This window comes from Microcaecilia unicolor, chromosome 2 (assembly GCF_901765095.1).
Source record: "Microcaecilia unicolor chromosome 2, aMicUni1.1, whole genome shotgun sequence".
Taxonomy (NCBI): Eukaryota; Metazoa; Chordata; class Amphibia; order Gymnophiona; family Siphonopidae; genus Microcaecilia; species Microcaecilia unicolor.
This window is the reverse complement of record NC_044032.1, coordinates 551,829,571-551,850,810: the sequence shown is the minus strand read 5'-3', so window position 1 is coordinate 551,850,810 and position 21,240 is coordinate 551,829,571. Positions and strand designations below refer to the sequence as shown.

At 41.8% G+C, this 21,240-nt stretch overlaps 1 protein-coding gene across 1 annotated transcript in view; it reads left to right on the top strand.

The window, feature by feature from the left end:
- Positions 1–21,240, top strand: part of FRYL (FRY like transcription coactivator) — a 655,466-nt gene that overhangs the window by 276,326 nt on the left and 357,900 nt on the right. The window contains 4 exon segments of the mRNA XM_030191364.1: positions 6,353–6,538; positions 6,633–6,719; positions 16,765–17,033; positions 17,429–17,621. Coding sequence (XP_030047224.1) covers positions 6,353–6,538; positions 6,633–6,719; positions 16,765–17,033; positions 17,429–17,621 — 735 coding nt within the window.

Below are 21,240 nucleotides of genomic sequence, written 5' to 3'. Positions count from 1 at the left end.
CTGCTAAGTTGGTTTATTTGTATAAATTTAATTATGGTAAGCTCCTTCCGAACCTTTTTTCTAAACTTGATTGTTGGCATAGGTTGCACCACTCCTGGTTGGGAAGGATAGCCATTAGTAAAATGGTGATTATTCCTAAGCTGCTATATCTTTTTCAAACGCTAACACTCCCCATATCAGACACCTAGCTTAAATTGCTTCAAAAGAGATTGTTGTGTTGCATTTGGAAGAGTCGCCTACCCCGGGTTTCCAGGCGAGTTATGTATGCTAGATTTGTATTGGGGCGGTTAGGGATTCCCTCTTTTAAGAAATACTTTTTTTGCAGCTCAGTTGTGAGGTATTTTTGATTGATACAATCGATTTCTGAAAGCATGGATGTCCATTGAAAGGCATATGTTGGAAGATTCTCATTGGTCTAATTTAATTGGGGGACTGGGAAATTAGTGGCTTTCATTATTTGAATTTACCCCTCCCCCCTTTACAACTTTTACTTAGGGTTTGGCATGAAATTCATAAAAAGTTGTTGAAGAGTAGCTTTTTAGCTAAACTTGTTCCTCTGGTCTCCCATTCCCGGAAGGTGCCTGGAAAATTCTGGCAGAGATAGGATGTACAAATTTGCCTGCTGATCCCAGAGCTTCACCACGACACAGACAGGAGGGTAACAGCAGGCAAGACCCTAGCTGGGCGAAAGTGGACAGAGCCAAGAGGAGGTCTCCACAGCCAGACAAAGTGACCTGATAGAACTTTGGGACTGGAATCTCAAGGGTGGATATAACAGAACTGAGAGGTTCAAGAAGGTTCAAGAGTTGCTATGAGAATGGTTTTGAGTTGTTGTTATAAGGTTGTGGGGTTTGCAAGAGGCGGGAGGATGAGGAACTAGAGAGGAAACAGTTAAGTAGGGGATATGTAAGTACAAAGAGGGGCCTCTGGCGAAGACAAACTTCCTCAGAGAAAAAACGGGCTGGAAGGAATGTGGGCCAGTTGATGGGGGTGGGGGGGGGATGGGAGGGAGTGGGGGGGAGGATCCGGGTGGGCTCATGGAATGTCAATGGCTTAAACAGCCCGGGCAAAGAAGTTTTATTTTTCGGGAACTGAGAAGGATGCAATGGGATGTAGTAATGCTGCAAGAGACGCATATTAGACAAAAAGATGTATCTTTAATACAGAATAAAGGCCTGGGGGAGGGATTTTCTATGGCAGATCTGAAGGGAAACAAAACGGGAGGATTAATTATTTATGTCAGAGACGGACTGCAATTCGTAAAAGAAGCAGTATATAAAGATGGTGCAGGGAGGTGCATAGCACTGAAAGGGACGATTCAAAACATACCCATCACATTTGTGAATGTATATGCCCCTAATGTAGGACAGGGGGGATACTTTGATTCTTTAAGGGAGGAATTAGCGGCCTTTGCGGGACGGAGGGTGATTATGGGAGGGGACTTTAATTTCCCAGTGGAGGGGATTGACCATTCTAAGGGACGCTTGGATGGGGGCACACGGACTAAGGGGCAACTTCTTAGGATGACGAAGGAACTCGATTTGATAGATGTGTGGAGACTACAGCATCCTGGACAGAAAACTTACACACATTACTCACATGCACAACAGACCTACAGGAGGATAGATGCCATTTGGTGTAGTCGCGTCCTCTGGGGAGAAATACACGGTTCTGAGATCGAAAGCATACATGCTTCAGACCATGCCCCCATTTGGATAATGTTGAGAGGAATGGGAAAAAGGGAAAAAAGAACTGTTTGGCGTCTTAATGAATCACTTCTAGAGGGAGAGCAGGAATGTCAGGGGGTGAGGGCAATAATAAAGGAATATTTAGACTTTAATGATAAGGGAGAAATTTCGGAAGGGATCCTCTGGGACGCCTTGAAGGCTGTTGTAAGGGGTCATCTTATTAGCAGGGGGGCCCAGAGGAAAAGAGAGTGGGTAGCACGTGAGTTAGAAGTACATCAGAACCTAGCCCGATTCGAGGCAACGCATCAGCGGGAGGGGGATCCCGATAATTATGCTACAGTGTTGAAGTGGGGAACTGAACTGCAGAAGATACAGATGGAAAGGATGGAATATCATTGGAATCTATTACAACAAAAGTTTTTTTAATTTAGTAATAGGGCGGGAAGTATGTTAGCAAGGAGTTTACGTCAGAGACGTATAAAGAACACCATTACTAAAATCAAGGGCGAGGGGGTTAAAATGCTTTATGAGGATGCAGAGGTTAAAGAACAATTTGTGCATTATTATGCGGGATTATACACTAAGGGGACTAAGGCTTTGAAGGAAGAGATACAGGGTTATTTGTAAGAACTGGGCCTGCGTAGGGTCACGGAACAACAAAGGGGGAGCTGGAGGCTTCAATTACAATGCAGGAAATTATAGAAGTTATTAAGGGAATAAAAGGTGGAAAAGTGCCAGGGCTTGATGGGTTCACTGTTAAATATTATACAATTTTTAGCCAAGAGTTGGGTCCATTGTTGGTAAGGATTGGGAATGCCTGTTTTATAGAGAGGAATTTGCCCTCGAGCATGTATGAGGCAGGGATCACGGTGTTGTTAAAACCAGGGAGCGATTCAATGGTCTGTGGATGTTATCGACCAATATTCATTCTGAATACAGATGTAAAAATCCTAGCAAAGGTTATGGCCAATAGGTTGAAGAAGATCTTGCCCCATCTAATACATGAAGACCAATCAGGTTTCATAGAGCACAGACAAGTGGCAGACAACATCTGGCGTATACTGAATATTCTCTGGGGAGCCCAAAGGCTTTCGACAGGGTGGAGTGGGATTATTTGTGGGAGGTCATGGCGGAAATGAGGTTTGGGAGAGTGTTTGTAGGATGGGTGAAAGGGCTGTATAGTTCGCCGGTGGCAAGGATTAAGGTGAATGGGGGCTGGTCAACACAACTGAACATTCAAAGGGGGGACAAGACAGGGATGCCCACTTTCGCCATTACTTTTTGCCATTTCAATTGAACCATTAGCACAGAGAATTCGAGCTCTAGAAGAAATTAAAGGGGTTAAGATGGGAGGAAGAGAGCACAAAGTAGCATTATTTGCCGACGACATTTTGTTTTACATTGCGTCCCCCCTAATGACAATACCCGTAATTATCACGGAACTTGGTGGGTTTGGGGAATTATCAGGGTTTAAAATAAACGTGGACAAATCAGAATTAATGGGGGTTACGATATCAGAGATGGAGAGGCGGCAGATGGGGGAAAGATTTGCTTTTAAGATAGCAGCAACAAAATTTCATTATTTGGGGATTTGGATTTCTTTAGAGTTAGAGAATTTATATTTACTGAATTATGTGCCATTATTCAAAGCAATAAGAGGAGATATTCGTAGATGGCAGAAAGGATGGTTATCATGGTGGGGGAGGATTGCTGCTGTCAAAATGAATATCTTGCCCAGGTTGCTGTTTCTATTTCAGACCCTGCAAATACAGGTGCCTAAAGGAGAGATACTTAAAATACAGTCAGAATTAGGGGGGTTCATGTGGGAGGGTCGCCAGGCGAGACTATCTCAAAAGATTATGTGGAGGGCGGTAGAGCAAGGGGGAAGGGGCATGCCTAACGTGCTTTGGTACTATTGGGCAGTGCAACTAAAACAGATTGGGGTATGGAGCAAGGTGGACCTATCCCCAGTGACAGTAGAGCAGATTTTTGTACAAGAGGGAAACTTGGATGGGCTAATGTGGGCCTCCATCACTAAATCCCTTTGTCTCACACCTGTTGGAACTCTGTGGAAGCCTAAAAAGAAAATTAAGGAACTTCCAGAAGGGATCAGCATATGCCTGGATCACCCAACAACCTGGGTTCCCAGCAGGGGGAGAGAATAAGGTTTTCAAGACGTGGGCTCAGAAAGGGTTAATTCGCTTTCGAGAATTAATGGGAGAGAGGGCTATTAAGAATTTAAGAGCGACAGACAGAATATGATCTCCCTGAGATGGACCGCTTTGCTTATCATCAGATTAAGCATTATATAAACAAAGAAAATTGGGCAAAGGACAATCCACTGGAAGGGGAAAAATTTGAGAATCTGTGGGAGGAGATAGACTGTGGGGGGAAGGGGATCACCAGATTATATGGGCATTTTAGGGGTCAGGAATTAATGAAGCTACCATATATGCTGGCATGGGAACGAGATTTAGGAACGGAAATTAGCATTTCTGAATGGAAGAGAGTGTGTATGGAAGTTTAAAAGGCATCGGTATGTGTGCTAATAAAAGAAAATGCTTATAAGATTTTGAGTAGATGGTACTATACTCCGGACAGGCTGAAAGCTATGTATCCGGATGCTTCTGACCAGTGCTGAAGATGTGAGAAGGACACAGGCATGTACTACTATATATGGTGGGAATGTGCGGTACTGCAGAGGTTCTGGGGGGAAGTGACAAACATACTAACCAAGGCATTGGGCGTAATGTTCCCCTGTGAACCTAAATGGTGCTTATTGGGATGGGTAATAGAAAAGGGAAGAGATGGCAATGTAGAATTAAATGGATTGGACTTGCAGCGGCGAAAACATCCATAGCTTTGAATTGGAAACAGAAAGAGGGTCCAACCATACATAACTGGATAATGAAACTCAGATTGATATCATCAATGGAAAAATTGACAGACCGCCGCATGGGGAGGCTTAACCTGGCAGCAGATGAATGGACACACTTGAACGAAATCCTTAGTAATGAGATTTGAGGAGGGGTTGTGAAAGCCATGGAAGATAGGGAGCAAGGTAGGGTAGGGGAGGTTATAAAAATGTAAAATCTATGATGAGGGTGTTGAATGTCAAATGTTTAAGCGTATGTTATAGGGTTCAATGGCTGGAAAATGACTTCTTGTATTTAATCATCAGTAAAAATTTATATAAAAAAAAGAAATGGACAAAGTCACTGCTGTCCCTGTGATTGGTAGCATGGAATCTTGCTCCTATTTGGGATTCTGCCAGGTACTTGTGATCTGTATTGGCCACTGCTGGAAGCAGGATACTTGGCTAGATAGACCATCAGTCTGCCCCAGTATGGCTATTCTTATGTTCTTACCTCTACCACTCAAAGTTGTAGCTTGTTCTCTCTGTGCTGCTTGTCCCTTTTGTGTTAGAGGCTAGCCCAGAGGTTTCCTATCCAGTCCTCAGGGCACACCCAGTCAGTTGGGGTGTTCAGGATATCCCCATTGAACTCAGTGGGGACATCCTGAACACCCTGACTGGTTGGGTGTGTCCCGAGGACTGGATTGAAAACCTCTGGGCTAGGGGTTGAGGGCCTGTTTTACAAAGCCGTGCTACTGATTCACGGTGTGGCAAATAAGAGGAAGCCCATTCAATTCCTATGGGCTTCCTCTTATTTGCCGCATGGGAATTGCTAGCATGGCTTTGTAAAAGAAGTCCTGAGTGAAAGAGTGATGCTGGGATGCCTTATGCCTTTAACAGCATATCAGGCATTTTTTGTGATAGTAGCTTCCATTATGTGTATATTTATTAAAATTTGAAGACACACTGTTAGAATCCAAAGCAAATTAGAAAATAACATATGACCCATACAATCAATAAAAAATACACCTATAAAATAAATACAACATAAAACCTGTCAAAAGGCACAAATTGATAGCAGTACCACCCACCCAACATATCTCATGAAAATAAATAGCAGAACCATCCACTACTACTTATCATTTCTGTAGCACTACTAGACGTATGCAGCTCTGTACACATTATATATACAGGTACTTTGTGTCCCTAGAGGGCTCACAATCTAAGTTTTTTTTGTACCTGGGGCAATGGAGGGTTAAGTGACATGCCCAAGGCCACAAGGAGCTGCAGTGGTAATTGAATCCAGGTTGCTAGGATCAAAGCTCGCTGCACTAACCTTTAGGTAACTCCCAACTCAGTCTCATATTTATTTGTACCCCACATTTTCCCACCCATTTGCAGGCTCAATGTGGCTTATATTACATTGCAAAAGGTATAATTATGAACAGAGTAATAGGTTTTTAAATTTAAAATTTCTTATTGTAAGAAATAAGGAAGATAGGTCTGTAGAATGATTTACATAACACATAATAAAAAGCAGTAAAATATAAGGACCAAGAATGATAACATAACTAATGTAATCAATTTGGAGGGATCTGTACATGGTTGGCAACTGCAGTGGGTATTCTTGGAAAAAAGATGAAGTCCATAGCTTTTTCTAAGAACCCTTTCCAGGTGAAAACAAGTCTCACTATTTCATCACTGATTTTCTCTACAGAAGTCTTCAGAAATTTATTATAACTCTCAAATCTGGGTCTTCTGTGTGTTAATATAAATATCTGTAATTTATCATTTTTTTTTTCTTCTTCAGAAAAATGCTGGTAATGGAGTCACCCATACCCTTCCACTAGAGAGAAATCAGTGCTCCAGTGTATTCCATGTGGTAGAAGGATTTGCTCTAGTTGTTCTTTGTAATAGTCGGCTTACAACGAGGAGATTAGCTGTCAATGTTCTTAGAGAAGTGCGGGCCTTATTTACAGTCTTAGAAATGTCAAAGGTAAGAAAATATTTGGTTTTAAATTTTAATTTCTTTCTTCCCATATGTCTTTATGATTATGTGAGATTCTGATAACTATGTTTGATCTTTTTAGGGTGATGAAGAATTGGCCATAGATGTAATGGACAGACTAAGTCCTTCTATTTTTGAGAGCTTCATACACCTTACAAGGGCAGATCAGGTATTAAGGTTTATAAATTCTGTATTCTGTATTGTAATATGTCTTGCGAAAGCCTTCACACTCTTGCACATTTTTCACATTCTGCAGTTTAAAAAAATACAGTTCAAAATGTTTAAGAATACATTGTAGAAATACTCAAAAAGTAATTAAAAATAAGTAACCAAGAAGTCTTAATTGTATACGACTTATACATTTTTCAATAGTAGATAAAATTTTTCTCCATGTCTAAAAATTGCCTTTACAAGGCTTATAATATGTTAAATAGAGCCCATTTCTGTGAGATCATACCCCTTCAAAGATAGTAACTATGGATTAAGGAAGCCATTGAAGAAGGTCACTGTGAAGCCTAAGGTTACTTTAAGTGAATTATAGAGGTCTGTGACTTAGACAGGGGAAAATGTTGACTGTTAAAACAATTTCAAGTTTACTCCACAAGCACGGTCTTTATATGGCAAGAAGAAAACCCATTGCTGAAGGAAAGCTACATAATGTGCCACATAGCATTTTGGAAGAAGCAGTTATAGGAGACTCCATAATGTAAGAAAAAGAGTTGTGGTCTGATAAAATTAAAATGGAACTTTTCTGGTCTCTGTGTTAAGTGATCTGTATGATGTAAAACAAACAGGCGAATGTATACAAAGACAAGTTTATTGAACAAGCACGAATACATATACTGTAAATGAGCCCGCTGTGCCAGTATGTGGGGGAAGGCAGCCTCCTCCCTCCCGAATAGCCAGAACCCCACAAAATTCCAGCAGTTGAGACTGTAAAATATTTTTTTATTTTCCAAGTTCATAACAAACACTTCAGTTAATGTGTGCTCAGTCTTTTAGGACACGGCTCCCCCTACTTAGCCCGTTATCAAGCCCAACAGCCTTATAACATCAGGGCATTTAGGACCTTCCTGCTTTTGAGAGGCTCCTCCTGGCCCTCATGCCTTAAGACCTTCTCTCCCAGGCACCAGGCACACCCAATCAAGTGGCACACATTAGGCATTTGGCTTCCCCTTCCTAAAGAAGCCTTTCCAATTTCCACAGTCTCTCCAAACTAATCAGGTTTAAGCTTGGGGGAACCCGGTTGGGTAATTCTTCCAGCCACCTCCCAACAGTCAAGGTTTCCCCAAAGCAAACAGTTCTCACCCAAGAAAAACAGGCTTCTCTATTCAAGCAGGGTTTAAATCAAAATAACTTCCATCCAAGGTAGATGTTCAAACCTTCAGGTACTGCACTCCTCAGGGCTTTCAGGCTCCCTTTTCATTCTGGTTTCTTCTTTCTCAGCCTGATTAATCCCCCTCTTCCATCCAGTCCTCCTCCTGCTTCTCACCACACCCCCTCTATTACAGGTGGGCTGCATGATATACTGATTGCGGGTCCAGGGAACTGGGCTCCTTCATTCTCCCTCCCTCTTGTGGTCAGAGTCGGTATATGGCCAGCTTGCCTATCCCCGGGCTCCCCCTGCTGGGACTAGAAATGCATTCTGGGAGATGTAGTTTAGAGTTTTGCTGCTTCATTTTATACATCTGGGATGTAGCCTTGTCACAATACGTCGAAAGGACTTCAAGATGTATGTGCCAAAGAAAGCTAAATGAAGTTGTTTTTCCTGATACAGCTTGGAGGCGAAACATGGCGCTATGTTGGACTGACTCACTGTGAAGAAGTTGAATCTATTTTTGATCTATATGTACTTTAGAGATAAGTGAATACCTTTTGAAACATATTTTGTAATGACATAGAGATATTTTAAAGAAAATAGTGAAAAAAAGAATAGAAAAATAACAGTTGAATGATAATAAAAAATATGTTAAATTTGAATTGATGAGGAACTTTGGATGTTCAATTATCACACCGGTATGGTGAAGATTGAAAACATCAATTTTATTCGGATGGTCCTTTAAAAAGATAGTAAAATGAGTAGTAGAGAGCATTTATTTGTATTTGTTGATGATTAGTTCCTATCTCCAGAATATACTTTTGACCACATTTCAGTACACTATTCTTGGTTCCTTTCTTTTCCCCATAATTAGTCTGTACACCACTTTGACCTGTCCAGAAAAGGTGGTATAGAAAGTCTTTTAATAAACTCTAATTTACGTTTTACCAAAAGTGCACAAATCTCTGACCAATCTGCCAGGTAGATCAATAATATCAGGTAATGGGTTCATTTTGTAATCTCGTTCTAAATTTGTTGACCTTTTTTTGAGACCTTTTGTTGTACAAATTAAATCTTATATGAGGGATTCTTCTCACATGATAAATTTGTTGGATGAATTTGAAGGAGATTTGGAGAATGTTTTGATAATTGATTCATTATATATCAATATATCGCAGATTGAAGCATAGATAGTAACAGAAAAGACAGACAAAGTAGTATACATCTTAGAATTCCTAATTCTGGATACCCTAGCACCATCTGTCTCTCGCCCCATTAAGCGCATTAATCCTCAGCCCTGGTTAACCCCTTGCATCCGTTACCTTCGCTCCTGCACCCGATCTGCTGAACGACTCTGGAGGAAATCTCGCACCCTGCCAGACTTCACCCATTACAAATTCATGCTATCCTCCTTCCAGTCCTCCCTATTCCTTGCCAAACAAGATTATTATTCTCAATTAACCAATTCTCTTGGCTCCAACCCTCGTCGCCTCTTCGCCACCCTCAACTCTCTACTTAAAGTACCCTCCGCTCCCACCCCCCCTCACTCTTTCCTCAAACACTAGCTGACTACTTCCGCGATAAAGTACAGAAAATAAACCTTGAATTCATTTCCAAGCCTTCTCCTCCCTGTGGCTTCTTAACCCACTCCCTCAACCAACCTAACCTGGCCTCCTTCTCCTCCTTCCCTGAGATCACCGAAGAGGAAACTGCTCGCCTTCTTTCTTCCTCTAAGTGCACCACCTGTTCCTCTGATCCCATTCCCACCAATCTGCTTACCAACATCTCTCCTACAGTTAACCCCTCAATCTGTCACATCCTCAACCTCTCTCTCTCCACTGCTACTGTCCCTGACACCTTCAAGCACGCTGTAGTCACACCTCTTCTCAAAAAACCGTCACTTGACCCCACCTGTCCCTCCAACTACCGCCCCATCTCTCTTCTACCCTTCCTCTCCAAATTACTTGAACGTGCTGTCCACAGCCGCTGCCTTGACTTCCTCTCCTCTCAGGCCGTCCTCGACCCGCTTCAATCCGGCTTTCGCCCACTACACTCAACAGAAACAGCACTCTCTAAAGTCTGCAATGACCTGTTCCTTGCCAAATCCAAAGGTCACTATTCCATCCTCATCCTCCTCGACCTATCTGCCACCTTTGACACCGTCAATCGTAATTTACTTCTTGACACACTGTCCTCATTTGGATTCCAGGGCTCCGTCCTCTCCTGGTTCTCCTCGTATCTTTCCCAACGCACCTTCAGAGTATTTACTAACGGCTCTTCTTCCACCCCCGTCCCTCTCTCTGTCGGGGTCCCTCAAGGATCTGTCCTTGGACCGCTTCTTTTCTCGATATACACCTCTTCCCTGGGCTCGTTGATCTCATCACATGGATTCCAATACCATCTCTATGCTGATGACACCCAGCTTTACCTCTCCACTCCCGACATCACAGTCGAAACCCAGACCAAAGTTTCGGCCTGCCTTTCAGACATCGCTGCCTGGATGTCCAACCGGCATCTGAAACTGAACATGGCAAAGACTGAACTCCTTGTCTTTCCACCCAAACCCTCTTCTCCTCTTCCCCCACTTTCCGTCTCTGTTGACAACGCCCTCATCCTCCCCGTCTCTTCAGCCCGCAATCTCGGAGTCATTTTCGACTCCTCCCTCTCCTTCTCTGCCCATATCCAGCAGACAGCTAAGACCTGTCGCTTCTTCCTCTATAATATTAGCAAAATTCGCCCATTCCTCTCTGAACAGACCACCCGAACCCTCGTCCACTCGCTCGTTACCTCTCGTCTTGACTATTGCAACCTTCTCCTCGCTGGCCTCCCGCTTAGCCACCTATCCCCCCTTCAATCTGTCCAAAATTCCGCCGCACGTCTTATCTACCGCGTGAACTGATACTCTCATATCACCCCTCTCCTCAAGTCGCTTCACTGGCTCCCGATCCGCTACCATATACAGTTCAAGCTTCTCCTATTGACCTTCAAGTGCACTCAATCTGCAGCCCCCTACTACCTCTCTACCCTCCTCTCCCCGTATGTTCCCACCCGTAACCTCCGCTCTCAGGAAAAATCACTCCTATCTGTACCCTTCTCCACCACCGCTAACTCCAGACTCCGCCCCTTCTGCCTCGCATCACCTTATGCCTGGAACAGACTTCCTGAACCCATACGCCGTGCGCCCTCCCTGCCCATTTTCAAGTCCTTACTCAAGGCCCATCTCTTCTCCCTTGCTTTTGGCGCCTAACCACCTTCCCCTTTCCTGATACCTACACTGGCTACATAGCGTGTTACCGTTAGATTGTAAGCTCTCTTGAGCAGGGACTGTCCTTCCCCATGTCTAAACTTGTACAGCGCTGCGTAACCCTGGCAGCGCTATAGAAATGCTAAGTAGTAGTAGTAGTAATTATTTCATTTTGACAATAGCCACTATAGCATTAACTCAGAATTAGTTTTGCTTTCAAAAATATTTTTTTTCAACAAATAAAGGGAATGGCAGTGGGGGCCTCAATGGCACTAGACATTGGTGCTCATTTTCAAAGCACATAGACTTACAAAATTGCATAGGTTACTATGGAACTTTGTAAGTCAAAAGTGCTTTGAAAATACGCATAATTGCATACTTATAAGTTTCCAAATTTGAGCAAATTTATCTTGAGTAGCATCCATTCAGCACTGAAATAAGACTGTAGATGATGATATCTTTATTCTCTGGAAGGGCAGTGTAGATACGTTTCTAGTTTCATACTTGGTTAAACACAAGAAACCCTAATCTAAAATTTAAAATGAGCTGAATTGCATTTGAGATTCCCTATTTAGAAATACTGATTAAAAAGACACGTTATGACTTAGGGGCCCTTTTACTAAGCCGCAAAGGCATCTACGCATGCCCAACATGCGCCAATTTGGAACTACCATCCGGCTACTGCATGGCCTGGGCGGTAATTTCATTTTCTACGCGCGCCAGAAAACTTCCAGCTCGCGGCGCTAACTGGCCAGTAATCGGCAGTGTATGCTCACTGACAATTACTGCCCGGTTAACACGTGAGACCTTACCACTAAGTTAGTGTGTGGCGGTAAGATCTCGGGCCCAAAATGGATGTGCGCCAATTTTTATTTTACTGCACGTCCATTTACAGCAAAAAAAAAGGCCTTTTATGCAGGTGCGCTGAAAAATGGACCTGGGAGCGTCCAATATACGCGTCTAGACCAGCTCAGGCCATTTTTCAGCACTCCTTAGTAAAATGACCCCTTAGTTACCTCTTTCTACAAGAAGCTACAACAGAAGCTTAAAAAGCAACTTCCCTTAATACTGTCAGTTTTTAAGATTGCGGAGACTTTGTTCTGATCCATAGGACATTAATACACAAGGTATCACAGTGGCCATATGGTTTCAGCAGAGAGATTGTCCAATACAGTGCATAACACAGGGCCTAATAAGGCAAAGGCCCAGAGCTGTGAATCTTTGCTGAAAGCCAAACCTACAAAAAGTAACCCAGCACTTTGAAGTTCTCGCATCATGCCATCAATATACAACACATTATTAGAAAACACTGGCACATTTTAGAGATCCAAGAGGACTAGCCTAGATCCATGGCGATCCATGGAGGAGTAGCCTAGTGGTTAGTGCAGTGGACTTTGATCCTGGGGAACTGAGTTTGATTCCCACTGCAGCCATAGGAGCCAACTTTTCAAAATTATTGGGGGTGCTAAGCTCAGTGGAAATAACCCTTCCTTGGGCACATGCAAGGAATTTTCTCAATATTGGGGGTGCACAAGCACCCATAGAGTCGGCTCCTATGACTGCAGCTCCTTGTGACTCTGGGCAAGTCACTTAACCCTCCATTGCCCCTGGTACAAAATAAGTACCTGAATATATGTAAACCGCTTTGAATGTAGTTGCAAAAACCTCAGAAAGGCGGTTTATCAAGTCCCATTTCCCTTTCCCTTCCCTTTAAGGATAATAAAACCCAATCATTTTGTATTCCTGAAATAAAAATTTAAAAGAAAGGCTAGTTCCATCCGCTGTACTGGATAGAGCCACGGAAGACAATATACTGGACATTCAAAGTGTGGATCCTGCTCGTTTTGTAAGCACTCACTCTTACTCATTTCTCACATCCAGCTAACAATAAAATTATTAGATTGAATCATTCCATAGATTGTAATTCAATAAAATTATTAGATTGAATCATTCTATAGATTGTAATTCAATTCAGGTTATATTTGCTATTTGTCCTTGCAACTTGCTCTATATTGGGAAAACAAAAAGGATGATTAAAACTAGAATAATTGAGCATAGCATAGCATATCTGCACCTATGATTCTACACTGGAATGAATTTGGAGACACCATTGATTACCTTCAGTTATTTGTCGTTAAAACAGATTCAGTCCACATGACATAGATGTGATAATGTTGAGAAGAGCAGAGATTCATTTTTGAACTCCATACTGTCACACCCTTTGGCTTAAACCAAGAATTGGATCTTAGACCATTTTTATAAATTTATTCCGTCAAGGAGGAGTAAAGATTTTCCTGTCATACATATTTTTTCAGTTTAAGATTGCCACAAATTTGGGGTTCTGTTCAAGTCCTCACTCATTTTGTTTTTCCCCTTCCCTATTGTACTCAACTTTTTTTCTTTCCTTCTTTTTCTCTTTCTTCTCTTTTCTTTTCTTCCCTTAGTTTTTCAATCGTTTTCCTCTCTTTTTCACTTCCCCTTTCCTTCTTCTTCATCTTTTTCTTTTCCCCCTTTCCTCTTTTTCCTTCCCTTTTTTCCACTTTTCCCTTCTTCCCCCCTGTTTTTCCCCATTTTGTCCCACCTCCCCTCCCTTTCTTCCTCTTTTCTTCCCTGCCCCTTGTACCCTTTGTCTTACTCTTTCCTTTTTTCCTGCCCTTCCCTTTCTTCTCTTTTCCCATCTCTCTTCTACCCTCTCTTCCCTCCTCCCTTTTGTCCTGTTTCTCCCCCTTTTTTTCTGTCCTTTCTGTTCCATACCCTTTGTTTCCCTTCCCCATTCCCTCTGCTTAGTTTTCTTTCCCTTTTTCCTTCCTTACTCCCCCTCCTTTCGTTCCTTCTCCCCTCCCCCTTTCCCCTTTCACCCTTCCTTTCCCCCTCCCTCCCCCCCCCCTTTTTCCTTTGTGGAGGGGTAGCCTAGTGGTTAGTGCAGTGGACTTTGATCCTGGGGAACTGAGTTCGATTCCCACTGCATCTCCTTGGGCAAGTCACTTAACCCTCCATTGCCCCAGGTACAAATAAGTACCTGTAAATACTATGTAAACTGCTTTGAATGTAGTTGCAAAAACCACAGAAAGGTGGTATATCAAGTCCCATTCCCTTTTCCTTTATTTCATATATTTGAAAAATTTAAGTTTTTATATAATATAATATAATATATATATATATATATATATATATATATATATATATATATACAGTGGGGGAAATAAGTATTTGATCCCTTGCTGATTTTGTAAGTTTGCCCACTGACAAAGACATGAGCAGCCCATAATTGAAGGGTAGGTTATTGGTAACAGTGAGAGATAGCACATCACAAATTAAATCCGGAAAATCACATTGTGGAAAGTATATGAATTTATTTGCATTCTGCAGAGGGAAATAAGTATTTAATCCCTCTGGCAAACAAGACCTAATACTTGGTGGCAAAACCCTTGTTGGCAAGCACAGCGGTCAGACGTCTTCTGTAGTTGATGATGAGGTTTGCACACATGTCAGGAGGAATTTTGGTCCACTCCTCTTTGCAGATCATCTCTAAATCATTAAGAGTTCTGGGCTGTCGCTTGGCAACTCGCAGCTTCAGCTCCCTCCATAAGTTTTCAATGGGATTAAGGTCTGGTGACTGGCTAGGCCACTCCATGACCCTAATGTGCTTCTTCCTGAGCCACTCCTTTGTTGCCTTGGCTGTATGTTTTGGGTCATTGTCGTGCTGGAAGACCCAGCCACGACCCATTTTTAAGGCCCTGGCGGAGGGAAGGAGGTTGTCACTCAGAATTGTACGGTACATGGCCCCATCCATTCTCCCATTGATGCGGTGAAGTAGTCCTGTGCCCTTAGCAGAGAAACACCCCCAAAACATAACATTTCCACCTCCATGCTTGACAGTGGGGACGGTGTTCTTTGGGTCATAGGCAGCATTTCTCTTCCTCCAAACACGGCGAGTTGAGTTCATGCTAAAGAGCTCAATTTTTGTCTCATCTGACCACAGCACCTTCTCCCAATCACTCTCGGCATCATCCAGGTGTTCACTGGCAAACTTCAGACGGGCCGTCACATGTGCCTTCCGGAGCAGGGGGACCTTGCGGGCACTGCAGGATTGCAATCCGTTATGTCGTAATGTGTTACCAATGGTTTTCGTGGTGACAGTGGTCCCAGCTGCCTTGAGATCATTGACAAGTTCCCCCCTTGTAGTTGTAGGCTGATTTCTAACCTTCCTCATGATCAAGGATACCCCACGAGGTGAGATTTTGCGTGGAGCCCCAGATCTTTGTCGATTGACAGTCATTTTGTACTTCTTCCATTTTCTTACTATGGCACCAACAGTTGTCTCCTTCTCGCCCAGCGTCTTACTGATGGTTTTGTAGCCCATTCCAGCCTTGTGCAGGTGTATGATCTTGTCCCTGACATCCTTAGACAGCTCCTTGCTCTTGGCCATTTTGTAGAGGTTAGAGTCTGACTGATTCACTGAGTCTGTGGACAGGTGTCTTTCATACAGGTGACCATTGCCGACAGCTGTCTGTCATGCAGGTAACGAGTTGATTTGGAGCATCTACCTGGTCTGTAGGGGCCAGATCTCTTACTGGTTGGTGGGGGATCAAATACTTATTTCCCTCTGCAGAATGCAAATAAATTCATATACTTTCCACAATGTGATTTTCCGGATTTAATTTGTGATGTGCTATCTCTCACTGTTACCAATAACCTACCCTTCAATTATGGGCTGCTCATGTCTTTGTCAGTGGGCAAACTTACAAAATCAGCAAGGGATCAAATACTTATTTCCCCCACTGTATATATATATATATATATATATATATATATATATATATATATCTCAATTAATTTATGGTTCATATATTTCTCAGATGAACTTTTCATCATTTCTTTTGCATTTATATCAATTTGATTCTATGATTTATTGTAACACTGCTATTTATTCTCCTCACTCCGCATTTGTTGTTGATAAACTACAAAGTCCAACAGTTTAGCTAGCCAAGGAATGCCAACTACTAGTCTGTAATTAACTATGTTCAAATCTACCCTATAGGATTTAACTATGGGGGTAAGACTTATTTCAAAAATAGAATCAGGATAGCAGCCCTTATCCAAAAGCGACCGTGCAGATTTATGCTTTTTTTGATAGATATTTGATACACAATCGATGTTTGTCTCTCAGTATCTGTTTTTGGTAGGATATGTAAATGTATCCATTTTAAGTATTAGCTTTTCCCATTGTTACAATATTTACATTCTAATTTATATTTATTGGACTTTTTAGATATATTCTGGACCCCCTGATGCAGGCCATTAAGTCAAAACACAGCCCATGTTGTGTCTTTTGTCATTTTAATAAAGTATCATTTTAAACATTTGATCACATACTTAATGATTTGGATGCTGCGTCTGTTCTCCACTTTTGTTTATGCTTCGACCATTTCTGTGTAGATTTTGTCTTTTTTGTTCCGTATATTCTAGTAGCAAAACAGATGTAGCCATCCAAAATGAAGGAAAAAGTGAGCATTAACAGGAAACCTTAATTGTTTGAAGCTATAAAATATGTATTTTTATCCATATATGTACAGCATTTGGAAAATAACAATCCTGCATATGTGGTACTATATACCACTGTGGTGCTAATGTGTTCTTTTATTTAAACAGACAGCCATGCTATACAGTCCAAGTGCAGTAGATTTGCAAGCATTAGCTGAATGGAGCTCTTCACCCACTAGCCACCAATTTGATGTGATCAGCCCATCACATATATGGATATTTGCTCATGTTACTCAGGGTCAGGATCCATGGATAATAAGCCTCTCCAGTTTTCTAAAACAAGAAAATCTTCCAAAGCACTGCCCTACATCTGTGAGCTATGCCTGGATGTTCTCATATACACGACTTCAACTGTTGTCACCACAGATTGACATAAAGTTAGTGCTTATTTTTCCTTAAATTCTATAAATTAGCTACTGTTCTTGCTTTTCTTTGTTATAATCCTGTTCTCCACTGATTTTTTAATCTGAGCTGAAACATATGCCACCACAACTTGTTTCTACCCTTTAATCTTACCTCGTTGTGGAGGGAATTTTTGAATTTGGATAGGGCTGATTGTACTGTACTGATGTATCTATTCTGTTTTGTGTTGCTGCTGAAGTTCTTATTGAATGCTTGATTGTGTTTATATCTTAAATTCTAGAGGTCTACACAATTTAATAATGATTTTGGTGGTAGTTCATTTCATACATAATGATTATTAGCTGCATAAAATAGTCATAATCATTTCATTGCATAATTTAATCATAAGAATACTTGTTTTCCTGTCTAGCAGCCCCATCAATGCTAAGAAAGTAACTGCTGTTACAGGCAGCGATTCATACATCGGACTCTGGAGAAACTACTTAATTCTTTGCTGCAGTGCAGCAACTTCTACATCAGCAACATCTGCAGGTTCTATACGATGTTCCCCTCCTGAGACGCTGGCGTCTACACCTGACAGTGGATATAGCATTGATTCAAAAGTAAGTAGTTCCAAAAAGCTTCTTTCTCTAATACAGAAATCTTCATTGTACACTTTGTAGCTTTTAGGAATTAAGTTTGAACTGCTGGTGTATAGTATTGATATTTGTGGATTCTCCTAGTAAGCTGATTTCAAAGAAACATTACTGATTTTTTTAGTCATGGTCCAATTAGTAAAATAATTATATGGGATGTTTTTCCCTCCTGTTACAGATGGGTTCATATGTTTCCTATTTTAGAGAAGGCTGGCAGACCTTGGATGTTCCCAAACAAATGAAAATAATACACACAACTGTTCCCCACAAATCCTTGGTATAAATGACTGCCCAAAATTACTTAGCCAAAGATTTAGTGCTAATTCTGCAGACTAATAGCATCATATCAGTGAACATATCCTTTCATACTGTTGATATATAAAGCAATTAAATGTCCACCCTCTGCTAATCATTTTATTTCATTGAAAGAGAGCCCTCAGAAACCACCACCACTTTTAAGGCAATATCATTATTTTTTGCCTGGTGGCATAGCACATCTTTCTTAGGGCTGTCTCTTTTTTATAAATATACGTGCTATTGTCGCAATACAATATAATAAAGTGCTCAAAAAATTGCAACAAACAAATGAAGACAACTAAAAAGATCAATAAGCAAGCTGTAATAAAATAAACTTGAAATATTAATAATTCTGACTAGAGGGTGGAAAAGGACATTTATGTTTCTATAACATGCTAAGATTAGTAATATCTTTCCATATTTATAATTATGGCCTGGAAATGTGTTTCCTATTTAGGACTTTTTTTTAATGTCCAGTTAAAACTTCTCCTCTACTGTTAATTCCAGACTCTGTTCCTTTTATCTCGCTGCACCTCACGCCTGGAATCAACTACCAGAGCCTGTACGTCTAGCCCTGCCTTTGGCCATTTTCAAGTCCAGGATAAAAACCCACCTCTTTGACACTGCTTTTGACTCCTAACCACTACTACCCCACCTCTTTATTTCCCTTACCTCTTAATTGTTCTGTTTACCTGTCTTACTTAGATTGTAAGCTCTTTGAGCAGGGACTGTCTTTTGTTTATGGTGTACAGTGCTGCATATGCCTTGTAGCGCTATAGAAGTGATAAGTAGTAGTAGTAGTAATACTGTATCTCATCAGTGACTCTGTTCCAAAAAGATCTGGGGAGAATAATTTTCAAAACTTTTCCCATGAGTTATATAGCTTCCCACAGTAGAGCTCCACTGCAAATTGTCATCTCACTCTGTGGGTACTACTACTACTATTTAACATTTCTAGAGCGCTACTAGGGTAAAAATATGTTTACACATCACAAAACAAGAGGCAAGAAAAGACTGGATTAGGTCAGGAAAGGGAAAGTCCCACATAGGATTTTAATTTTGAAAGCTCCGCCTCAAATCAGGTGAAAAGTGAAAATGTTTGTACTGAGAATGGGTCCCCCTCATTTCCATAGCTAGCTTGATTTAAAAAAAAAAAAGCCTTTTGGCCCATTCATATAATGTGTCCACTGGTTATTTAAAATTAGCACTCTATTCAATTCTCAATCCCAATTAATGATAATATGGAGTCAATAGAATAAAAACCCCTGTTTGGTAAGCTTCGCTAATGGCTGCCATGTGCTAATGCTGACACAGCCCATTCATTTTGAATGAGCTGTGTCGGCATTGCCGTGTAGCAGTGGTGGCAGTATCCCATATCAACATCTCTTCCACAGCGTCCTGGCATCATACCACCTGTTGCTGAACCCCATCCCTCCCTGATATACGTTAAAGGCATCCCCAGTACCTGCAGTGATTCAGTTATTGCTGCCTACGCTGGCCCTGCATGCTTTCATCAGCCGGGTCCCGCCCTTGCTTTCATCATTTCCTCTCTGGTGGGATCCGGCCAATGGAAGCCTGCAGAGTTGGTGCAGGCAGCAATAATTGAATCACTGCAGGTGCCGGGGACGCCTGTAAGGTACACCAGGGAGGGATGGGGTTCAGTGAGGGGCAGTCAGATGCTGGGACATCACAGAAATATTCTTTACCATGTGTTACGATTATTTGCATACAGCACAGATGCACTTAATGCCTCCTTTTGTGAGGTGTAAAATGCAGTAGTACTGACAGCACAAGTGAGATAGTACACAGTAAGTATTGTACGCTAACTGCTTGAGATGCCCGTTTTCCACCCATAACCTATCCAGTTTCCACATTCAGTTAATGTGCAAATTAATACATACTGTCATGTCACTGTGGTAAGTTACCACACTCTTGCAGTAACAGTGGACGCTAATTCATGTATTAACTACTCAACACACTTCAGTAAACAGGTCCCTAAGTTTTTAGTTTACATCAGAAATAAAAGTGGTCATCTGAAAAATATTTATCTAAAATCTTACCTGAGAGAATTCCTGAGCAACAGATAAAGCCAAAGCACAATGAGAGAGAATGAGAGAGTGAATTTTACTGAAGAGTACTTAATTAACTTTTCAGTTAAGATGAACCAATACTGTGAATGGCCTTAAAAGCTAAACACAAAATCTTAAGTTTAGCCTGAGCTCCTAAAATAAACTAATATAGAAAGTATAGTAGAGGAGTTACTTTAGTCCAGACTATGTATAATCATATTGGCTGCTAAATTTTGAAAATGCCAGAGCCTGCCCAACAACTTTGGAATTCTTTGGAAGCTGAAGGTAAATTGTATTATAGTAGTGTAGAAATGTAGGTGACTTAATACAGTCATCTGGATCACTACCCTATTTCCCCGAAAGTAAGACATCCCCCCAAAATAAGACCTAGTAGAGGGTTTCCTGAATTGGTAGATATAAGGTCTCCCCCGAAAGTAAGACCTAGCAAATTTTTGTTTGAAAGCAGGGCCGCCGAGAGCCAGACAAAGCCGCCCCCCCCCCTCACCTGAGGTCACTGGGCCCCCCCTCCACCCGCCCTCCGTCGCTCCCGGAACTAACCTTAAACGCCTCCTTTCACCTTCGCAGCAAGCAGCAGCAAGGCAGACCTCTCCTTCCTTCCATGCCCGCCCTCGTGGACGTTACGTCAGGCGAGGGCGGGACACGGAAGGAAGGAGTGGCTGCTGCTTGCTGCGAAGGTGAAAGGAGGCGTTTAAGGTTAGTTCTGGGAGCGATGGAGGGCGGGTGGGCCAACCCCGATCCAACTCTGATGTTTCCCCGAAAAATAAGACAGCCCCTGAAAATAAGACCTAGCGCATTTTGGGGGGCAAAAATTAATATAAGACAGTGTCTTATTTTCGGGGAAACACGGTATGTGAAAATCCTGGGTTCCCAAACATCTAAGTTGCTATGCCATTCTTATCCTTTACTAGTTTCTTTAGCAACACCTCAGCTTGTGCCTCAGCAATCAGTTGTGAATCCAACACTACATGTAAACTACAAACCTTCTGAACAAGTGATATCTTGGTTTCAAATACTTGCCAATTTTTTTTTTTTTTTGTTACATTTGTACCCGCGCTTTCCCACTCATGACAGGCTCAATGTGGCTTACATGGGGCAATGGAGGGTTAAGTGACTTGCCCAGAGTCACAAGGAGCTGCCTGTGCCTGAAGTGGGAATCGAACTCAGTTCCCCAGGACCAAAGTCCAGCACCATAACCACTA